This window comes from Colletotrichum truncatum, assembly GCF_014235925.2.
Source record: "Colletotrichum truncatum strain CMES1059 chromosome Unknown Contig_0008, whole genome shotgun sequence".
In the NCBI taxonomy this organism is placed as follows: Eukaryota; Fungi; Ascomycota; class Sordariomycetes; order Glomerellales; family Glomerellaceae; genus Colletotrichum; species Colletotrichum truncatum.
The window spans coordinates 388,481-411,409 of NW_027222405.1; the positions used below are offsets into that span (position 1 = coordinate 388,481).

The 22,929-nt window shown below is 52.3% G+C and overlaps 6 protein-coding genes across 6 annotated transcripts, besides 1 other annotated feature; 2 read left to right on the top strand and 4 right to left on the bottom strand.

The window, feature by feature from the left end:
- Positions 1-649: 649 nt before the first annotated feature.
- On the bottom strand, positions 650-1,978 carry CTRU02_211592 (uncharacterized protein; the record flags this gene model as incomplete). The annotated part of the gene is made up of 4 exons (XM_036732333.1): positions 650-1,086; positions 1,146-1,587; positions 1,660-1,764; positions 1,814-1,978. The coding sequence occupies 4 exons, from the start codon at positions 1,976-1,978 to the stop codon at positions 650-652; spliced, it is 1,149 nt and encodes a 382-aa protein (XP_036575962.1).
- A 4,283-nt stretch (positions 1,979-6,261) lies between these two features.
- Positions 6,262-7,284, top strand: CTRU02_211593 (alpha beta hydrolase fold protein; the record flags this gene model as incomplete). Its single annotated transcript, XM_036732335.1, has 1 exon — positions 6,262-7,284. The coding sequence occupies one exon, from the start codon at positions 6,262-6,264 to the stop codon at positions 7,282-7,284; it is 1,023 nt and encodes a 340-aa protein (XP_036575964.1).
- Positions 7,285-8,197: 913 nt separating this feature from the next.
- Positions 8,198-8,281: a sequence feature (Short protein (CTRU02_211594, KAL0932631.1) was converted to a misc_feature.).
- A 2,288-nt stretch (positions 8,282-10,569) lies between these two features.
- On the bottom strand, positions 10,570-11,708 carry CTRU02_211595 (60S ribosomal protein uL13; the record flags this gene model as incomplete). The annotated part of the gene is made up of 5 exons (XM_036732338.1): positions 10,570-10,708; positions 10,764-11,022; positions 11,076-11,129; positions 11,281-11,416; positions 11,688-11,708. 5 exons carry the CDS (start codon positions 11,706-11,708, stop codon positions 10,570-10,572), a joined length of 609 nt encoding a protein of 202 aa, XP_036575967.1.
- Positions 11,709-12,743: 1,035 nt separating this feature from the next.
- Positions 12,744-13,709, bottom strand: CTRU02_211596 (bag domain protein; the record flags this gene model as incomplete). Its single annotated transcript, XM_036732339.1, has 1 exon — positions 12,744-13,709. The coding sequence occupies one exon, from the start codon at positions 13,707-13,709 to the stop codon at positions 12,744-12,746; it is 966 nt and encodes a 321-aa protein (XP_036575968.1).
- A 2,196-nt stretch (positions 13,710-15,905) lies between these two features.
- On the top strand, positions 15,906-16,835 carry CTRU02_211597 (uncharacterized protein; the record flags this gene model as incomplete). Its single annotated transcript, XM_070205665.1, has 3 exons — positions 15,906-16,117; positions 16,244-16,514; positions 16,590-16,835. The coding sequence occupies 3 exons, from the start codon at positions 15,906-15,908 to the stop codon at positions 16,833-16,835; spliced, it is 729 nt and encodes a 242-aa protein (XP_070060478.1).
- A 333-nt stretch (positions 16,836-17,168) lies between these two features.
- On the bottom strand, positions 17,169-18,377 carry CTRU02_211598 (chalcone-flavanone isomerase; the record flags this gene model as incomplete). The annotated part of the gene is made up of 1 exon (XM_036732341.1): positions 17,169-18,377. One exon carries the CDS (start codon positions 18,375-18,377, stop codon positions 17,169-17,171), a length of 1,209 nt encoding a protein of 402 aa, XP_036575970.1.
- Positions 18,378-22,929: the final 4,552 nt, after the last annotated feature.

A 22,929-nucleotide genomic window follows, 5' to 3' on the forward strand; every position in this document is an offset into this window, starting at 1 on the left:
GAGCAGCTGCATCAGATACGTCATGATTACACAGGCCAAGGTCAACACAGTGTTACTAAAGTTCGTAGAAGACTAACATGAGTCAGCTGGCCATGACAGTAAGAATGCAGACTCTGTTTGTGCTGTGTGGATAAAATGAGATAAACCGTGAGAGCATAGTCTTCACATCAGAGCATGTCTCGACATACACGATGCTTACGGCGACTATGAATTCTCATGTTGTGGGGCTCACATCCCATCAAGGGCAACTAATGCTAAAGTATCATCGTCACGAGTTATATTAGAGTAGAACCGCATGCTCTTTTGGACTTGGCAGCTTTGGTTGAGTTGGCAACGTCACGGGTTGGCGATGGCTACACCTGGATGATGCAAGCTTATACACTTAGTCTTAGACCCTTGCAAAGTGAGATGTGAGACTTCCAACTAGTAGCATAACTTTTCGCCAAATATAGGAATCACTGGATTTATTGAAAAGAAAAACGTTGTGCGTATTTGTTCGCCATTAAAGAATCGAATGATGCCGTTGTTAACGTTAACCCAGGCTAAAAGCAGTGCCTTCCCTGGAGACGAAACCTCAATTAAGTACTTTTTGTCATTAGTTTTGGTATAATTCCGCGTTGCCCCCGACTTTTCATACACATCCATCTTTTTACGCCTTCGAACCCTCCTCGTCATAAGTCATGTGAAACGCAGTCGTCTTCCGTATCGCTCTTCGGTCTTCAATATCCTCGCTCGGGTTGCGCGCATTTTGTCCAGTCTCGTTTGCTGGAGACAAAATGTACTCCTCACTTGTGTCGTCCCCAATCTTGGACTTGTTGGCTTGGACACTAGTCAAATGGATCGTCGTCTTCTCCTCGCGGCCCTGATATGGGTGCCAATCGTTGCGGCTCGTGCCTGCGTGGACAAAGTTTGAGTTGTTCGTACGCGGCGCTGAACTGAAGCCGGTGCTGCCGATGGTCGATCCTTTCTTTGACGCAAAGAAGTTGGGGAAGAGGTATGTTAACGGGAGACGACACATAGGGAGGCAGGCGCAGACAATCGCGAGGTTGTCCTCGATAACAGTCCAGAGGGTCGATGCAATGTCATCTAAGCATTGTCGATTAGCACATGTCCACAAATGTCTACATACGAAAAAGATATCTTACAAGTAGTGTCAGGGCTGGTGGTGGAGAAATCTAGCGTGGTCATGCGCAGGATACTTGTGACGGTGACGACCAAGCCCAAGGCAAAGACAGCCATCAAGGCTTTCTTCTGGTTGCTCGGCAGCTTCGATTTCCACAACACGTGCTGAGGTAGGGCTATGATAAGAAGGTCGGTAGCAATGGAGAAGCCCGCGTTCGCATACCAGTTCATTGTGAGACTGATACAGGTACCGGGGATGGATTTGTCCCAGGCGCGAGCGATGGGGCTGCATTGCCAGATGGAGGATGCCGATGTTGCTACCATGTACGCCAGGATGATGCCGAGTAGAACGTAGCACATGATGCGAAAGTATCGCTGGACAAAAATTCGCAGATACAAGAGGATGATGGAAGCTTTCGTGAGGTTGATGGTAAGCTTATAGAATATCTGGGCGACGTAGAAGAGCTAGTGCCGATTAGAATAATGGTCGTGATGGGTTGGAAGACTTTGGATATATTTGACTCTCGGACTTCGTACCTTTAGTGTCATGAGCCGGTTTGGCTTGGACAAGTTTTTGATGTGCTGGCCAAATCCATATTCACAGGATATCATCATCAAAATCGAAACGAGTAGACAGCAGATCTTGGAGTTTGTTAGCCAGAGCTGGGTGTCAACAGCAACATGAACCTACAAATGATAGCAAGATAGTCCAGTCATCCCAACCCAAATCGGACCTCATCTTGGTTCGCGACCAGAAGCGGATAGCCACGAAGGTGGGTGTCAAGACGAAGAAGACAATGGCTGGGGCGCGGACCATGAGCGCATTGCTCTCGCCGGGGATATTTCCTCCGTCCATGTCGAATATCTCGTCTCGGTTGAAGAAACAAACAACGATGTCTTCGTCGACGACTTGTTAGGCATGTGGACCGCAAAGGGCCAGATTTGCGTGGGCAAACCACCTAGATTCGACAAAATAAGGAATATGCGACGTAAGGAGATCCAGACGGCCGGGTCAGGAGGGACGGGGCGGCTCCGAACAGGCGCAATTATATGTTTATGACCATGCTTCCAACAAACATCCCACTTGTGGTACACCTCTTAATTTACTTTGCAAGGGAAGAGACCGTTTGGGGGCGAACCCTCGGGAGCCTTTGTAGCGCCAGGGACGGGTGGATATCCCATTGGGTGAATGCCACAGGGAGGGGCCTCTCTTCCGCCGCTTGTCAGGAACGCATGCTTGTAATATTTTTATGTTCATCCCTCCCTCCCTATCTCTGCATAGAAATCGTGGTGATGGTGGTGGCATGCAACGGCGTGGCAATCTGCAGACTACTGTAGTGACATGAGGGGCCGCAGCATCGGCGCCGAGGAACAGGACTTGGAAGATACCGGCCACCCTTGTACGCCAGCCATTAATGGTCTTGGGATTGGCCAGATGGGGTGAAAGGCTATGCATGAAGTAACTACCTGCCTACGAAAACTGGTCCCCGATCGCGAGAAGACTAAAAAAAAAACAATGACTGGCGAGCGAGGCCAAGATCTCCGGGTGCTACGGATAATGAGCGCGGAAAACACCGACAGGAACACCGCCCTCCCATCCTCCCATACCGTTCGGACCAGATTCTGGGCCGTTCTGAAGCTCGTCCTCCCTTAAACAAATAATGCTTCAGGTGCAGCAGCATCAAAGTTTATACATTCACAATGGATAAAAACGGGTTAGCCAAACCCCTTTTGTGGCCCTTCCTGACACCAGCTAGTCTGAAAGCAGGGAGTTCATAGAATCAAAGATTACGATAATGGGTCGAGGCTTACGTTTGCAAACTGGCGAGGCAGAAGTTTGAACGGACAGACCAGTGATGAGTCTCTATAATAACACACAACGGCACGGGATCACGGCATGTATGCCACTGCGAGGGAGGACGGGCACTCAAAGAAGACGCGCGATGAATCTGATCCTAGCAAGTGCTATTATGTCTTTTTTTTTTTTTTTTTTCCTTCTCGCTTCTCGCATCTCAGATCCTGTACGGCGTAGCACGGCGTCTGGTTGTCGGGTTGAGGTACGATAGAGGTTAGCCATCTTTCTTGCAGGATGGCAAGCCATACCTTACTCGGTCGTCGGTCGAGTTTTGACAAGGGTTCTGTTAGCAACACAGTAGCCCGCGCTATCGATTTCAAACAGGCAGGGGTTGGTTTTGATGAAATCTCTTCTCTGTCAGCTTTTTTCTCAGTCCTGTTGGAATTCCCCCACCTTCGGACTCCTCATCCTCCAGGGCTGACGACTCAGAGTGTGTCTGAGCCAAGAAACTCATCTGATGGGGGGTGGAGATGATGGGGTTCTTCAGCGGAGTTGCTCGTTTGCATGGTCCAACGTTTTTACACTAGGCAATGGGGATTTCCCCTGCCATTGAGAATCATACCACTTTTGACATTGTTGCGAAGATTTCCTCCGAGAGCTCCATGGGAGAGAGACCTTGCCGCAGCAATAGCCACGTTGATGAGCGTTCAAAGACGATCGAATACGTCGGCATTTGAGACATGGATTTCAGCATTATGTTGCCATCCGGTTCCTGTCGGGGAAAGCAGTTCATCTCGCATGATGAATCTTGGAGGTCGTCTGCGGATGGCAAGATACTGTTCTCGGTTCGTTTAAAGTTCCCGAAGTATCCGTACGATATGGAGGGCCCGTCTGTGCGCCTGGAGACGTTAACATTAAGCCCTAAAATAATGCTCGGTTAGCGGGCTGCCTTACGAGAATGGAGGCATTGAGGGCCGGTGGCGCCCACATCCGGCCGATTCTAGCTCTAGCTCCCGCTCCCCTTGAACTCTGTTTGGCGGATAGAGAGCCCGTCCGTTCCCATTACAACCTTGAGAGCGCCCTAAAACCTGCCATCTGGAAGATAATTTAATACATAGCGGTAACAAAGAATGGATGGGCATGATGATATATAGGTAGGGATAGTACGGCTAGTTGTAGTAGCGGTAATACTACCTTCTCCAAATAGATATTTCGCCAGTCTGGCCCCGTGTATAGTGTGTTGTTGAGGTTCGCCGACCATACGACCTCCAGCTTGGCTGCGTAAACACGTTCATGGCGAGCACTCAATGAGACCTCGGTCAGTAACGCAGCGCGGAGTGTCTCTTCCAGTCCCGGCAGAGATATTCACAAGGTGGTGTGGTGCGTGGTGGGGGCAATAACACTTCGCCCTGTCGCTTCAGGGGTAACGCAGTCGACATGCGCATTCCACTCATCTCCTTTCTCTCTTCTCTCACTGCTGCAGACTTCAGGGCAGTGAATCCTTCTCGTTGGTCCTTCCCGATCCGACGATGCGTGCTGCTGCAAGTGATGAAAGGATGATGAACCTCGACGTCTGTCTGTCACTGCTGGCACTGCCCTCACAGTATCCTACCCACGATCTGGTGGCCGTACTAATTTTCCTAATGATACCCAAGTTTGTGCGCAATGCCGCTGTTCCTGGCAGATAATAGACAATTATCGGACACACTCACCAATTTGAGTGATTTTTTCTATCCCGCCTTTGGCGACCGGCCGCGGGTCTTCGGAACGGTGCGCTAACGATGCGACAACCCTTGTCCTCGGCGAACGGCTTAAAATGAGCTTCTGCAGTCTAGAACCAAAGAGGTGATTATTCTTCACCTGAGGATGCGGCCGGGCATGGAGAGCTCTGCAATGGGCCCTGAGACCGATTCTGGAAGCGATACGAGGAGAGGCCCAAATAGCCACTCGGTTCTCCTTGGACGATGTCCATGATGCGGTGCCAAGCTAGGAGCAACAATTTTCGACCCCTATCGATGAGGTACACATTATGAAGCCCAAGACTCTCACATTTTGGCTAAATCGGATGTGTGGAAGTGCAGGCATCATCGCCAGCTTTGAAGACGCCGCTCGTCACAGCTTCTGAGAAAGAAGACATTGCCATGGCTGACTTGATCATTTCATACTTTTCGCAAACGGCAGGTCAATAAGAGGAGCCTATTCCCACACGTCAATGGAAGATTGCCCCTCCATGGGCCATGAACACATGGAATCCACATGCGATAGCCCATCCAATGTCTCACGGTCTGTGACCGACCAGTGGCACTCGCGCCTTTCTACGAGATCTGCCTGTCACATTCCTTGCGTCTTGTTATTCCCGGCGCAAAGACACTGTTCCAGCATGCTTCCCCACACCAGGTAGGGCCAGGGCATGGGGCCTGATCTCCAATATTGTTGCCTCACATATCAAGTATCATGATGAAGCACCAACGGAAGCGCAGTTCCTCTTGTCGCCGTCGTCGTCATCGCTGCGTTTTCGCGGGTTGTCGTCATTGACATCCCGCCCTCATCACCAGTAGTGGCTATAGTAGTACTCACGGCTCACATCTTCTTCAGGGCGTCGGCACAGCTCATACCTAGGTAATGAGAAGCCGATTGAAACCGCCCCCAACGTCCAACAATAGGACCAAGGATGAACGGCACCAACCCGACATCCGGGGTTGCTCGCCAGTGTAGCCGAGAGCTGTCTGACCCACTGAAAAGCGGAAATTAGGGCGATGCTGAGCCACTGAAGCTGAAGCTATCGATGCAATCTTGTCTTGCTGCAGCAAGTGGCACAGCGTAATGACATGCTCGATCCCTCCCTCTCCTTGTCAAAATGGGCCCCCCCCCCCCCCCCCCCCCCTCCCTCGCACAGGATGCATACGTTGGCACCAACACACGTGTTGGCGTTGGTTTGTAGCAATAGACCCGCGTCACTCGGGAGGAGCTCTGGCAGCAGTAATATAAACAGACTTCGCCCTTGGCCAAAAGTCTAATGAAATGATCTCCCTCGCACGCACCAACTGCTCACGTCAACGGTCGGGGTTCCTTAGCTTAAGTCTAGGTTGAGTTGTCATCGCAACAAGGTAAGGAAAGTTTCCTTTCGTCGCCACTCTCAATTTTAAGCCGGCTCCGAGCTGAACATCGGCTCCGTGACATTGTTTTGCTTTGCGGCTCTCTCCCTCATCCCAATCTTGAAGACATTCATGATGGGGGTCAATATAAAAGCTGGCCAATTGGCGCCAATTTGGGGATGAATCTCACGCAGAATTGCTTTCTTCAGTCTCTGGTACGAAACTAACATCATAATCAGGGTCGTCAACATGAAAGTCTTCTCCATCCTCGCCACCATCGCGGCTGCGGGCGCCGCTCTCGTCTCTGCCCAGGGCATCATTGACGAGAACTCCGAATCCTTCCCTGAAGACCTCAATGGCTCCAACTTCACCTACCCCTGGCCCGTGAAGCTTTACAAGTTCACCTCCCAGCTTCAGCAGCTCGAGATGGCCTTCATGGATGTTAAGCCCAAGTGTGCGCCGAACGGCAAGACTGCCCTTCTCTTCCACGGAAAGAACTTTTGCGGCCCGACCTGGGAGACCACCATCCGCGTCCTGGCCCAGAAGGGCTACCGCGTCATCGCACCGGACCAGGTCGGCTTCTGCAAGTCTACAAAGCCCGAGCGCTACCAGTTCTCTCTGCAGCAGTTCGCTACAAACACCCACGGCCTGCTTGAGGCCCTCGGCATCGAGAGCGCCACCGTCATTGGCCACTCCATGGGTGCTATGCTCACCACCCGCTACGGTCTCATGTACCCCGACGAGGTCGACGAGATGGTCCTCGTCAACCCCGTCGGTCTTGAGGACTACAAGGCTCTCGGTGTTCCCTACCTCCCCATCGACGACAACTACAAGACCGAGCTCGCCAGCTCCTACCAGTCCATCAAGGGTTACGAGCAGGCCACCTATTACGTCGGCGAGTGGAAGGAGGAGTACGACGTCTGGGTCAGAATGCTTGTCAATGTCTACAAGGGCTCCAAGGCCGAGACCTACGCTCTCAACCAGGCTCAGATCGTCGACCTCGTCCTCACCCAGCCCGTCAGCTGGGAGTTCCCCCTCGTCAAGCCCCGCACCCTCCTCATCATTGGCGAGAAGGACACGACCGCCATCGGCAAGCAGTGGTCTCCTCCCGACGTTGCGGCCAAGCTTGGTCGCTTCGACCTTCTTGGACCTGCTGTGGCTTCTCAGATCCCCAACGCTACCCTGCACACCTTCCCTGAGCTCGGCCACGCGCCCCAGATTTCCCACCCCCAGGAGTTCCACGATGTGTTGGTTGACTGGCTGTCCATCTAGGCGACAGATATAACACGACTGTAGTAGGCATGGTCCAAAGTAGGACACATTGTAAAGATATTGTAATATGTATATATACATTTTCTACGTCGCATACGTTAGATAGGAAAAAAATACACTATCAACTGGTTGATCAATCATTTGTGGGCAATCTGTTCGTCTGGGGTCTTCTTGGGACCTCCTCACGGGCTGTGGCTCGGACATGGCATGTACGAGGTCGAGATTTAAAACTATAATTCTGATGTATCTCATTTCAGCATGGGTTAGCGAATGAAGCGGATCTCCAAGTCGAATAAAGCACCAATACTCCATGTTGTTCATGGCCTCGACTAGGCCCATGGATTACAGGCGGGCTGTGGAAAGGTTTGATGAAACGAAAGCATCACCACAAACAACATATGTGCGCAAGCTCTCCCACTCAGGGTTTTATTAAACCAGGCTGCGATGGAAATTCCTGACTTCATAATTGAGTGAGCATATAAGAGGTGCATTTCGACTGCAACTCTCGTGCGAAGTGGATGGGCATCGGTGGGTGAGAAAGGCAAAGATTCGAAGCCACCAAATGCCAGCTGTATCTGCAGGAGTATAGAATTCCAAAAGACGCTCTCATGAACCTGGACGCTCTGCATAATTGGCGTTGATTATATAAAGTCGTGGGGGTGCATGTTTTCCTTTCGTGGCGTGGGAAGACTGGAAAACTCCACAGCAAAAAAAAGAGAATAAAAATAAGACAAAAGAAAATCAACACAAGTGCAACTACACAACTATGCCTTAAATGAATGCAAATAAAAGAAACTTGACACATGAAATAAACTTCCAGCACATTTTGAGGCACAGGGGAAAAAAAAAAAAAAGAGACGTAATAAATCGGTCGATATCATTTCTAACAAAGCTGTATCCCCAATGATGAGCCTCAATCCTTGGGACCAACACCAAACTCCCTCGTGGCATACAGACTGCCCACCGTAACACCTCTATTCTCAGCAACTATACCCATCAACTGCTGTCCCACGTCCTTGATTTTGTTGTACTCTCTTAGCAACTTGACGTGTCTCGCCACCACGGCTGACGCCTCTTCAAATTCTCTATATCCGTTACAGTCAGCTTAACTGCGTCCATACCACAGCCAAAATAAACCAAGTCCGATAACATGGTAGATACACAAAAGAACTACCAACTTACTTGTCTCTTTCCGAAGCAGCATCGTCGTTATCTCGCTCGTGAGAAGAACCATCTTCACCGGGCTGGCGCTTGGCTTCTTCGCCGTTTCCGACGTCTGTCTGTGGATTTTTGGAGTCTGGGGACTCTTTAGAGTGACTGGTTTGTACTTCTTCGCTCATACGAGGAAACTTCTCTTTCGTAGGCGAAGCCATGCCGTTGTGTCAACGAGGCTGAGCTGGGCTGTTGTTGTATCGAGGTTGACGCACGGTCCAGCTAACAGAGAGAGAGAGAGGCGCGGCACAAGGCAGGCGCGGGAGCACTCTCTGTAAAGGTACCCCGACGTCAGTTGCTCAATTCTCTGTTCTCGTACCAATTTTGCCTCTCGTCGTTTTCTTGTTTTATCTTATTTTTATCCTTCCAAATCTTCCCGCTTCTTTTCTCGAAGTATTGTGAGTGATATTCTACTGCGGATGTTTGTACTGCTGGCGTATCATGGCAGGATTAAAAGCTAATAAACAGCAGGCACGGTAGCAGGCAATATAACGACCGCAAAAAGTAGCATCTTCTACTTCACGATTCAAGACAGAAACACCGAGGAACGGTATGTATTATTCACAAAACGAAAAGGAAGACAATCGCCTTAACGAGAAAAGGCAAAAACGTTGGACGAACAGGGAATCGAACCCTGGACCACTCACATGCTAAGCGAGTATTATACCACTAAACCATTCGCCCGTTGTTGAAATCGTACGTAAAATCAAGCTCTAAGTAGGTCACAACGCAGGGCACAATGGCAGCGGGGCAGACTCCGTGACCCTCTCCTGTAACCCACGCCCGGTGACATATCCTCCCCGCCGGAAAATGTCATATCGCAGCGAATAACTAAGCGGCGACGTCAATAGAGGCCTATTCGCAATGATCCTCATCCTGCGCTGGTCAAAGTGCGAGTGGTCATCCCGCATTAGTCACTACATTTTCGCATTTTTAAACGCTGAGGCACAAGCAGTCTCCAGGCCCGGGCCCAGGAAACCGGAATCATCCCGGCACAAAATCGCAGTCTCGGTCTTAGGGCGCGAGGTCATTTGGGTCTAGGGCACACGAACACGAAACGCGTGGATTCGCGATGCTGCTGTTGTTGCCGTCGAAGTGAGAGCGAGTCAGGCTAAACACTGGGGCCAGACGTCATTGCCTACGTTTACGAACAAGTCAAGATGCACACGCACACTTCAAAGACCTTAGTCCAGGTTTACTACAGTGAGGTCCAAGTTATGTGGAAGAGTTCAGACTCATGAAAGACATCACGTTATACTCATCAGGCGTGGTTGTAATGCAATTGCTTCTCTACCGCACTACAAAATGCAAGCACAAGACGCCTCGCCAAGGTTCCCCCCCAAATCCGTGGTATACTATTCGTCTTTTGATGATGTCTTAATCGTTTCTTCTCCGTCCGTCTTCATACGCCTCATCTGGACTATCGGTTGTTCTGAGGGAAAACAATGTTTGAAGAGGGATTTTAGGGGGAGCTGGGTGTGTTCCGCGCGAGAGGGAAAAAGGAAGGATGTTGAAGTTGAAAGTGTCCATTGACCGTTTGACCATCGTTCTTTTTGTTTGTACCATAAAATCAGATGCCCAGAACCCATTTTCAAAAGTAAAAACCACCACCATTACCAAGCAAAAAAACTCCACACGTTGGACATGAATCATCTTGATTGATTTCTCTGTGTTTGTGTGACTTATTGCGAGAAAGGGGGAAGGTTTTTGTTATGAACCGGACGGGGGGAAAAGACGATCAAGATGAACACGAATAATCCAGCAAGTCCCTCCCTACCACGGAAGAGACTCACCAAACTGATTTTTCCCCCCATGTGTTATTTTTCCCCCCTCCAATGACCAGCCCATTGTGCCATCAGCAAATGAAGAATTTCCCTTGTGAACCGCCACGCCAATCTAATGAGGAAACGCGAGGAAGAGGACAGAAATGCGCGAGGAAAGCCCGAGTCGTCAATGATCGTAACCGCCGCCAGAAGCCCGATAGGTCGGAGTGGAACGAGGACAACCACTCTTCCCTAGGCCTCATGAGCAGCGGTTGAATCTCATCAGACCAGGATTTCGAAGCGGCCACGTTTAGTAGCCGAAGGCCTCGAGGGCCTGCGCCGTCTTCTGGTCGACCTTGGCGTTCTTCTTCGCGTCGGAGATCTGGCGCTGAGCGACCTTCTTGCGCTCGTAGTAGGCGGCACCCTTGGCCTTGCGGCGCTCCTCCAGTCTGGGGAATTGTCAGAATATGCAAGATGTTAGGAACAGAAACAGGATAAACCCACCTGGAGACAACGTCCTGGTACTTCCAGCCGACCTCGTGGCTGAGACGGCCGACGGTGCAGAACTTGCGGCCGGGCTGCAATCTGAGGACACGGAGGGCCTGGGGAACGACCATCTTCTTCTGGGTGTCGTAGGGAGGGGGGACACCCTCGAAGACCTTAAGGCGCTCAAGGGCGGCGGCACCGCGGGCAGTCTTGTGGGGGATCATGCCACGGACGGTCTTGTAGAAGATTCTCGACGGGGCGCGGAAGTGGAAGGGACCTAAACGGGTCAGATTCTGTGCGTCGACAAGTCATCGGAGGGTCGAAGCTTACCACCGCGGGTCGGGTTGTAACGGGTCATCTTGCGAAGGTAGGCGTGGTACTTGACTGTTAGGTCATTGTCAGTATCCGATTCCGATTCGAAAGTCGACTCGACGTCCACCTCAGTCCTGTCATCCGTCCATGACGGTCCATGAGACTCATCGTGATTCCTCCTCTTGCTGACTGGGTACGACGTGGGGTTTGGGATTCGACATACGCTTGGCACGGAAGAACTCGCCGGAGATGTTGAGGGCCTCGCAGCGTACAACGACGATCTTCTGGCCGTTAAGAAGCTGCTTGGCGACGATAGAGGCGAGACGACCAAGGAGATGGCCCTTGCCGTCAATGACGACCTATAGTTGCGAGAGTCAGCAGTCTGTAACTCAATATCAAAACGTCGGCGACTAGAAGGTTCTCTCGATGCTTGAACAGCGTCGACGTCGAGACAGCGGAAGCAGCAGCAGCAGCGGCAGCAACACTGTCGAGTGACCCCTCCATCCATCATAGTGCGTCGCCTTTGCCCTCCTCTTTTGCCTGCCCACAAACATCTCGAGAACCCTCAAATCGCCCCAGAATCCCACGATTCCCAATCTCGAATCGGAACACACAAGAACGGAGACTCACCACCGGCTCGAAAGAGGACATCGTTCCTGTTCCTTAAAAACACCGATCGAGGTGTTTCTGCTGAAATGAAGGGAAAGGGACGAGAGAACTGCAAACCTCTGGGCGGGTAGAGATTTGTCGCTGGCTGGGTGCTGCCGTTGGGGTTAGTAGGATGTCGGATGGTAAGTTTTGGAAGAAGCCGTCGCGACAATCTTGAATTCGGGGCTGGCGGAGAAATTTAGCACACACGCACACACAAATTGCCAAAGAAGCCCCCGTACCGCCTGCTATGAGTGCGCCGGAGGGAACTGCCCTAACCTGATTGGGCAAGGCGCTTTCCCACACAAGCGAGGGTTGGTACTGCGGCCTGAGGCAGGTTAGGGCTGGGAGACCTACCAGACGCAGTTTTCGCCCGCGGAAGGTGTGTGGCTTGTGCCCCGACTACCCGCCCCACCCCTCACCTTGAGCCCCCCGAGACTGGCTCACCTCGGTGTGGGAGGGGCGGGGACCCTTTTCCCGCCTTGGGTTTCTTCTGACATGCTGATACGCGAGATAAGGGAATCAATGGTCAGTCATCACATCTTTGCTGATTAAGCAGACGACGTCAAGCTCGCTCTCAGGCCCCTCCACACCAGGATGTTCCCTTGACTTGGCCTCGGTGTTCACGTCACGCTGCAGCCCTGCAGGTGTAGACCAGAACATGGTTGACCATTGGTTAGCTACATCATGTGCGCAATTCGTAGAGTGAAGATCCCAGAAACTTGGGCCGTTTTGCCATTACTGTGGACGGGTGGAAAAGCACACCTCGTCATAGTGACTACCGATACTAACTATCGCCAACTTCCATATCGTACCATCACACGCAGCCTCTCGCTGTGTAACTCACTAGTCTCAACAAACTAGTAATCTACGCGGTGTCTCTAGATGCAATTCTCGCTGTGAAAGATGCAATCAAACTGAAGAAACCTCCCGATGCCCGTCTTGTAAATCCTCCAATGCTTCCTAGTAGTACTCATCTCGGTGAAGGAAGAACCCCCTGGCGCGTCTGGGTGCCGGATATCTCTCGTGAACGTATGTTTAATTTACTTTAGCATCTAGGCGCTTCAGCACCTCCTGAACGTGGTGAACCAGGGCTTTCCTCTTTGCTCTGGCGTCTTGGTCGCCTTCCGTCTCCACTTCGTCAAGTTTCAACAGGATGTGCTGCATTGTTGTCTCTGACAGTTTCCGGTGCTCTTCAACGCGCTTCTTGGGGTCAGATGGCGGAGCTGCGATAAAGTTCTCGCAAAGAGGGAGCAGCTCGGTGTCAAAGTGGGTAGCAATGGCGTCGAGCTTGGCATGAGGACCAGTGGCCTGCTTGCTAGGCGAAGGCGACCTTCCACCATTCGGCGCCGGTACATTGAGATTTGATGCGCTGTCGCGGGGGCTGGTGTTGTTGCTGCTCCGGCCCTTCTTCGACTTGCGGCCTTTCTTGGACTTCCGGCCCTTCTTCTTGCCGTCATCGGTGCCGGCGGTGCTTCCGACAGTACTGGCACCGTCGCCGCCCACGATTACCATTTCTTCCTCCGATTCGTCGCTGCTTTCAGCCTCGACATCGCTCTCGGGCAGCACCACCATGACCTCACTGTTGTTCTTAACTCCGTAGTCACGGACAGGAGCAGCCGGCTCCTTCAACTGGCGGCCCTTGTAGAGGAGCTTCACGCGGCGGAGGCGACGATCTGACAGGTCCAGCAAGACTCCGACACGGTCTCGTACATCGCGCACTCGAAGCTTGCCGTCGCCGATGGCGTAGGCGGGGAAGTGGGCAGGGTAGGTGACGCCCTTGTTCTTGATGAGCAGGACATCGTCTTCGGGGACTGGGGCGTTGGTCCGTCGGGGGTTGTGGGCGTATGATCTCGTAGGAACGGAGGTGCCCATAGGGGAGGATTGGAGGTCCTCGGTGGTGATGTAGCTAAAGTCCTCATCCGTGACGTCGGGAACGCCACTAAGGGTGGACGAGTAGGGGGATATTTGCTCCCGATTTGTCGACCAACCGTATCGAGACATGGCTAGAGGAACTGCGAGCAGTATACAGCCGATAGTGGTGTAGAGGATTATGTTCGGGTCGACACCGGTTTTATCGGAGAGGTATTCGGATGAGCCTGCAATAGCTGTGGCAAGGCTGGCGATGGATTTGTCAAGATAGAGCTGGACTGTAGTGGGCAGCAATGCTGTGATGTTGGAAAGGGCACCAGAAGATGCCAGAAGAGGCTGACTGGAAGCCACCTTGGCGGGAGTAGGCGGTCCTTAAAGCTAAGGACGCAGTCTCGGGTAGAAAGAGGAAAGTGGAGGTAAGGTGGAGGAGGGGAAGTGAGGCAAGGTCGACTGCGGACGCAACAATACGATTCCAAGAGTGCTTGGGGGTGCGTAACGGCGGATGGCCCAGAGGAAAAAAGGGGATGATCGTGGCGTCGTGGGGATGGCCTCGTCTGCTGGGATTTTTCGGCTCGCGGGGAAGGGCTGATCAGGCCGTTCTGCAGCAACGCACAACAGGTCGTTTGGGGAGGGGGATTAGACGCAGAACGCTGAGCAGTGGGGTGGGCTGTCGGAGGACTGGCGTGGTGACGATCACCGGCCTGGGTCAAGGATCCAGCAGGAGAGTTTGGTGAGGCTGTTGGAGAGGACTGGAAGCAAAGTGGTGCGGTGTCAGCTTTGGTGAGCGTGAGCAGCGAGTAGTAAGGCAAGGGGGACTTGGAAGGTGGGCAGAGCTGGAGGCGGTCCTATGGGATGACGGCAGACGACAAGAGTTGGAAGCATGTATGTATGTGTACGTGTATGTATGAGTGTGTGAGTGGGCTGCGGAGGAGGTTCTGGAAACTGGGAAGCCAGCGAATGACGGGGATGCGGAGAGAGAAGCCGTGATCATTGGCCGGGCCGATCGCGACGGCGTCTTCAGTGGACATCCGGTGTGGCCTGAAATGGGGACGATGCGGTTGGAGAAACGTACCTGAACGGCGCGATGCTAGTATCACGGGGGAGGAAGCCGGAGGACTAGTAGTGAGAGATTTGGTGTCAACTTTGTGAAAAATGTTTTCTTTGTTCGTGATCAAATTTGCCGACGGCGTCTAAGGCGGTTGAAAAAGAGTTTCCCAGAGTTTGGCAATGTTGGATTCTGGATTTTCAGATGAAGATGAAAGGCTTTGAAAGGCGAGGTGGCAGGTTAGTGGCAAATGAGAAAGCTGGCAGCAAGCTCCTCCCCGGGAAGACCAGTGCGTTGGGGCCCCTGTAACTGCCCAGCTGCCCTACGTATTAGGATAAGATTAGGATAAGGATTAGGCGAACAACCGAAGCGGCTGAGACTCGGAGAGCCTGGCACCTCTGCTTTTGGGACAGGGGTTAATAATGGCCGCCCCGAACAACAGCCTTGGGATCGCCAACATCCTGACATGGACTCTGTATGGAGGCCCAAGAACAGATCGGGCGCTAGACGCGGGTATCTCTACTCGATAAGATCTATCCGTCTCTACTTTTCATACATATGTATGTGAGTGTTTTTTTTTTTTTTTTAAACACTGCAACGTTGTCGTGGCAGCCTCAGGTATAATGGTTGGTCCCTGAATCCCTGGCACTGGAGAGGCAGAGTCCCTTGGACTCGGGCCAGCCAGAATGACGAAGGCGCACTGCCTCGCTGATAACGATAATCAGGGTCTTTGGCATTCTTATCTTAGCTTCATTCTTCCTTCTAAGTCCGTTCCGCGTTTCAACCGACTGCTGATAAACTTTCCCGATAAGACAAGACGGGCTATCAACGTAGTTGCAATGACCTCATGAGGGAATTGAATTGCTGACAGATCACGATGGGCAAAGTTGACTTTTAAGTGCTTACTGTTGCTAAATTCAACAAACTTTCATACATTTCATTGGACGGCGACTTTGTCCTATTTGGAAACTTGCAAACTGCGTAATTGGCGATTAGAAATTCCTCATGATGGAATCATTCCATTTGTCTGATGTGTTTCTGATTTCAAAGCTCCCCCGGGCGGCAAAACAAAACATTGAACTCAGTCAGCAACCAGTGAATGGGCAACTGTTGGTGAGTGCTGTTTAGTGGTTGCTGGAGAAAGTCAGGCCCCTGTGACACCAACCACACCACCCCCGACCGCCCAGCAATCGGGTTCCCGGCAATGCGCAATTCTGCCACCCAGGGGCCCTCCAACCTTCCACAACGGGGGATAGAAAAATTGGCCGGCTCTTTTAGTGGGCATGGGAACAAGCGGGCTTTTTTTTTTTTTTCTGCCACCCGGGTGGCTTCTAGAAACCGACTATTTCCAATACCCATTCCCGATTGCATCATCCACATTGTCCCCCAGCTCGCAACGCATTGGAGTACGTCGCTTCTCCTACATCCCGCTGTCCCAGTTACCAACAAATTACCTCACCACCCTCTCACACTATAGCCGCTGTCAAAGTACAGAGTAAGTACTCTCTCCCTCACTCCCTCTGTCTCTCTCTTGTCTCTGTACGGCGTACTGCAGAACAGGCCCTGACAAATACCCACTTCCCTTTCCCCCTCCTCCCCAGCTCCTCTAAACATGTAATAGCCCTCCGTATTTATATCATCACCGCCCCTCCCCCTCTTCCGGTCCAGAGCCGCTCGAAATCAACCGTCAATGTCCTTCATCTTCCGTCGTCTATTCTCAGCCGCCTCAAACCCAGCAAACATGGCCGTCACCAAGCAGCAAGTCCAGTCCATCATCGACGAGAACAAGGTCGTCGTCTTCTCCAAGTCGTACTGCCCGTACTGCCGCCAGACCAAGTCCACCTTGGACGAGCTCAACGCCGACTACAAGGTCATCGAGCTTGACCAGCTCCGTACGTGTCTACCCTCGCCTGTCTCACTCTTCTTCTCCTTTTGGGACAGACATGCTAACAAACTTTATGTCACAGCCGACGGAGGCGAGATCCAGGACGTTCTCGAGCAGATCTCGGGCCAGCGCACCGTTCCCAACAGCTACATTGCCCAGAAGCACATCGGTGGCAACTCCGACATTCAGGGTCTTCTCAAGGGCAACAAGCTCGAGAACCTCCTCAAGGAGGCCGGCGCGCTCAAGGCGTAAGGCAGCACTTTTTCCTGTCCTTCAATGTGCGATAGAGAGAAATGGCATGAAAAAAAAAAAACAGGCAGCAAGCTGACGGGGTCCCCGGCTGTGAAATAAAGGTCGCCCAAGCTCTAGCTGGATTGCCTTGAGATGTCGAGTGTCTGATAAGTGTGTGTGGGAAGCGAATGGTTACCGAGATACCACCATGCAATGAATGGGAATGAGGATAGAGGTTAGCCAGTGTTTCTAGACCTCGTAGAGAAATCATCTAAACTACAAATGTACATGCATCTTCTTTTGCTCCATCTTCGTGTGAACTATACAATGCTACGAGGTAATATTTTTTCGGGAACCTCTGATTAGAGTTGAGACTCTTCTGATCTTTTTTTTTTTCTTTTTTTACGGGTGTTATACATCGTACGCCCTCTTATACAACCTGCGCGGCGACGGTGCCGACTGGTCTCTCGACGAATTCCATGACGCCATCGATGATGCTCGACCGCGCCGGCTCGGAGGCGACCTTGCTACCGGCCAGCCAGTTGAGCCACAACAGCAGCGACACGCGCTCGTCCTGCACCTTGCCGCAGCTCTGGCGCCCGAAGCTCCTGCCGTCATCGAAGATGACCTCGAGCGTGCCCTTCTCGTCGCGGGTGAGCAACAGCTCCTTAGACTTGGGCACCTTGCCGCGGCTGAACAATCGCTTGAACTCCTTCATCGCCTCGCCGAACGCCTCGTCGCCGTAGGCCTCCTTGTTGACAGACGACCTGTGGGTGATGGCTCTCACGAAGCCATCGCGCAAGTGAGGAAAGTCGGTGTCGCGGACGGGCACGATGCGGAACGCACTGCGGCAGCCGACCTCTTGAAGAAGCGCCGTCCATGTCTGCTCGCCCTCGACGGGGTCTAGCAGCTGCTGCTTCAGAGTATCGCGCTCAGAAGGCACCAGCGTCGTGGCGATCGGGTTGATCTTCTTGGTCAGGTAGTGCTGCAGCTTCGCGATGTCCTGGGTGGCCACGTAGTATCCCACCATGTATACCTGGATGCTCAGGAAGCTGACGGTCCGGATGCCGAGGCCGACGAGAGTGTACTCCACGCCGTCATTGTCCTGGATGGAGGCGGCGATCGGGGCCTGGGCGGCGGCTTCCGGGTCACGGGAGGAGGCGGAGTGCTTGGAAGAAAGTTCGATAGTGCGGGGGAAACTGGGGACCGTCTTGTTGCCCGTGGGCACGAGCTCCCTTCCTTCGTCGTCGTGGATGACGACCTTGCGCTTGCTGCCAGCCTCGGTCGTGAAGGTCTCCTTCGGCACCGACGAGTCGAGCTGGATGCCGGCGCGGTTGTCTACGCTCGGAGAGGTTTCGTCATCGCCCGCCTCGACGGCCTTGCGCTTCTTCTCGGCGGCTAGCGCCTTTCGCAGCTTGTTCGCCGTGTAGATGAAAGAGATGATTCCGGCAATGGCACCAGCGGTGAGGAAATAGGTGCGGTCGCGATCATAGTTGGAGCGAGCTTCGCTGAGCTGGTTGATGTTGAAGCGCTCGACTGGTTTGGTGGATCGCTCGCGGGTGAAGAAAGTGCGCCGGGGTGTTCGGACGAGCTGCAGACGACCCTTGGGCAGTGCCCGGAGAGTGCGCGGGCGGAACATTGGGGGCAGAAAGGGGGCTTTCGTTTTCGTCGATGAGGAAGAGGAGTGTCGTAGGGGCAAACAAATGGGGTGTGGTCTGATTGCCGGTTCGAATCGCGAGTGTCTTCGGATGGAGCTTTCTGACGGGGATGTTCGGGCGGGAGGACGGGTACAATTAACTCGATTTCGGTGCCGACAGGGCAGAACGACTCATGGCGCAGTCATGCGGGATCGTTGAGAGTTGTTCTTTCTTTCTAATGCGCGGCACAGACTGACGAGGCTGTCGCAGTATTGAGAGGAGGAGTCTGATCCTGAAGCTTGTAACCGGCAAAAAGAGTGGTGCTAATTATTATGCATGCAAATGTCAATTGGACCTCCGAAAAAGCACCTGTCAGTGACCTGGGTTCAGTGGATGGTGGGCCGATGCATGGAACACGGGGTGTAGTGCCATGACGTCTTGAGCGTCACGTGGCACGGAGATCTCCGTTATGTGGGGGAAGTGGTGGTCAGTGCAGCACGCTCACTGAGATCCCTGGAGTACACATGAGTGAGCAAAAGCAATCTATTGAAAAGAGAGCCGCACAATATGCCACCTGTCAATGGTCAATGATGGTTCCCGGTTTCTGCTATAGTTGCTTGAACTCGTCAGGTCTGAGCTCTCGATCATGGCACGTGCTGGCGGCACGATACGGGAGGAAATACCCGATGTCGAATTCTAAGGGTTCAACGACTCGCCGCGTTTGATGTATTGCATTTGAGGCTGCTGACCACGAGGTTCTGGACCTCCAGGCTTGGCGGTTAGGAACCTCTACCCCGTGTTTTGTCATTGTTGGCATAACGTTGTGGCTGAGTGGAGGAGAGCTAATTTGTATGTTGTGTTGGTAAAGCACAGGAGACCTCTCGCGTGTCTTTGATATGTGAGTTGGAGAGCAAGATGAATGCCCCCAAACCAGAGTATGATGCTGACTGGTTGGCAATCCGTGACCGTCTAACCGCCCCCATGCGATGGCGTCCAAGATGTGCAATGCCAGCCTGCTGAGCCACGGGGCCATGCCCATACATTTGACCGAACTTGTCTGACTACATGTGCTTCTCAACGGTCCTCTTGCATGTAAACACTGCACTGCCCTCCTTCACTTTAATGATCCTGCAGATAGCTAACCCTGCAGTGCGGTACTTGCGCAATCAACATACGATTACAGAGCCATGGCGACGGTGGCTTCCTCGTAGTACACCAACCAGATCCAGGGGCTTGCTTCGTTACGAATGCCAACACCAACGTCAATGACGAACGGGGTGAGACCAGTGCAGGTGATGATCGCCTCGTCTCACCCTCACTCATCCCGATCTGCATGCTCCCCGCACTTTTACATATGGCTAATTTAGCTATTCTTAACACATGAGCACAAAAATAAGGAATGAAACTTTTGGCTTTGGGTTTTCCAACTCAATCGGGCCCGTCTGTATCATGTTTTGGTGTCTCCAAGTTGGAGGCGAACCTCGGAAGCCCGGAAACACTTTCGCGAACGAAACCATCTACGAAAAGCAAGGCGGCAGCTTGTCCGCTTAACTGACAAGAACAGGAAGGGCTGAATTAGAATTTGAACCCTCGTTGGAGTCAACTCTATGTCCAGCAAGCTCGCGTGCGTCTGTGTAAGCCGGCTTGGCATTGTGCCAAGAGATCAGCGACCATGAGGGAGGAGAGGCTGCGATTTGGAAAACACGCCGAAGACGCGAATCGCGGCTCATAACCTCCGACCTCCGACATTTACATCTGGCAGACGGGTTATTCCGAAGAATTTCATGAACTACGGACGGTAATGATTCAATAAGTGGCGCTGGCGCCTTCATGCTGCTGCTGCTTGCTCGAAATTCCATTGGCGACAAGGGGAGGATTCAGTCAAACATGGTAGCCCGGACAGCAGATGGCAGGCGGAGCCAGGATGGTTGGGAATGGAAACGGTATCAGGTGCAGGGCAGAGCCGTCAACCGCAACTCGAGCATCCCTGGCATGATACTGGAGGAAAGCATGGAAGCAGTCGAGACGCCAGCCACGAAACAAAGCTCCTCGGGGGTTGGGGAAGCAGGCTTAACGGTCCTTTTGCAGTGAGTGAGTGCATTACATCCCAGCATCCGAGGCCCTGACATCCCGTCTCGACAGTCTCGGAAGGTAGAGGAGACCTTCATGAGACCGTCACCAGTCATGCCTCCAGAGGCAAACGAAAGCGTCTGTGCTCTTTTGTGATTTAAAATTGAGGGAGACTGTAGGAGAGTGGCCTGAAGCAGTTGAGGGAGATGGAAGATGGGGTTCGAGGCGTCCAAGCGGCGGAAAGACGGGTATCTAGCGCACATCTCGTCACCGAGAAGGAGAGAAGGACCCATTAGTCTTTTTAAACTCTGGCTAACATCATTTAATCGAATCATTAGACGGCTCGTCCATAGCAATAGCAAGGTTAAATTGGGCTGTACTATGACTGCGTAGATAGAATTCCTTCAAGGGCAGTGCGCAGTTTCTCGGATAGACCCTGTTCGCCGAATATGACTCTGCAGCAGCTTCTGAGGTCATTACATTCCCGTTTACTTACATCATTTACCATGTCCTGCGTCTTGAAATGGCCAACGTAGATCTCTCTGGTAGTAGTATCGGCAACCAAGTAATAGACGGTCTTGCATGAGATTCGACACTTGCAAGCCGGACTAATAGCCGAGGAACGCAGTAATTCAAGCACGTAGCTCTGGTAACAATAGATCAGCTTCAATGAAAAATTGGGGGGAAATTTAAGAACAAGAAAAGAGAAAAAAAAAAAAAAAAATGCAACGGCTTGGTGGTGCGTGCCTCTCATCGTTCATTGATCAGAGGTAGCGTCAGGTACAGCAACGCCTCCTTCCTCTGTGCAGCGAGACATCAGTACGTGCCGACCAAGAAGTGACGTTTACACACCCGCTGTCTCCACCTCGTTCCCCGGCAGCTGGGGGGGCACAGCAGTCACAATGGCCAAAGTATCTTTTTGGTGTCTCAGTGATCTAAAGTACATCGTGACACTCTGTACTCCGTAGGTTTCGCTTTTTAGCGGCTGCGAACGGGACCCCGCTGAACAAGGTGGTCAGCGGGCATTGGTACCCAATGGCAGTCACTCTCACCTACTAGTAGACGGGTAGAAAGTCACATAGTGTACTTGGTATTGTTTGGCTGCATAGTGCAGCCACATAGGATATGGTAAAAAAGGCCTGACCTTTCCACCACAACACAGCGCATAAACATCTCAGCAAGGCTGCGAAAAATGCCCCACGTTCTGTGTCGGGGAAGTCGTCTCGTCTCCTATGATCTGGTTTCGACGTTGTTGGTCTGCCCAGTCAGGATGTTTTTCTGCTTCTTCCCCCTTGGTTCTTATTTCAACTTAAAGAAGGAATGGTGACAATGCACTTGTAGATTTTAGTGTATTTCAGCGGAAGGTGTGGGGTTGCTTCTGGGCCCCTGCTTTCCTCTTACATCGTCCCGTCTCTATAGGAAAGCAAGTACTCGTATTTAGGGTAGGTACCTCTTGCTCTCTCTTTCTCTCCCTTCCGGCAAGTACCTCATTGGTAGGCTCCACTGATAGCAAGTATCTCACACCTGCATTAATGCCGTAAGATACATTCAGCTACGCCTTCCTTGCCTGCATGTTCCCACGGTCCTTTGTCACTTCCTTTCCCTCTCTCCCTCCCTTGTCTCTCTCATCCTGCTTCCCGCGCCTCATCATCTGCTTCTGCCAGTGATGCTTTGCTGCTTTGTCCCTCCTCCTGTTGCCGGGTACTTTTCTTCGCCTGTATCCATATACACAGATATTTGACATCCTCAGCGTTACGCCTACTGTGCATCTGTTTTGCCTTTCTATTTCCTCCCTCAACTGTGGCTCTATCCCGTCTCGTTTGCTCGGACTCCCGCCCACAGTCTGAAGATTCAACAAACATCACTCTACACCACCAAAAGAAACCCCATAGCTGCAAGGTGGTGGTCACGCGACGACTTCGCCTACTTGTTGTACGGACGCCTTGCTTTAAGTCACAGTTGCCTCCTCATGACGCCCAGAGGTACCTAACTGACTTTTGGTTTTTGCTTTGTTGTTGTTCCAGCGCCTCCAACTCAACCAGGTGCCCTCTGTCCTGGTTCTGACTTCTCCGCTACCTCCCCCACCACCAAAACGAGTCACGACCCCAAGTCTCCAACTCGCAGAGAGAGAAAGAGAGAGAGAGAGAGAGCGCCTAGGACTTCAAAGACCCTCAAGGACCTCAGGCGCAGCCCAGTCAAGGCCCCGTCGAGTTCCAGTTCAAGCCCAGGCGTGTCAGGGTGTCACCTCCTCCACCTCGCTCTCTCCACCACACCACGCCAGGCCTTAACTGCCTTAGCTTCACCCCATCACCATTCGCCAGGGGACTGACTGTTTTTGTTGGATACGGATACTGCTGCAGCCGCTGTTGCTTCTCCTGCCGCCGCCTCCGCTGGCTCCTGGCTGCTGTTTCTGCTGCGGGAGAGAGACACCGCTGCAAACCTGAATCACCACAAACAACATCTTCATCCACCTCCCCGGCCTCG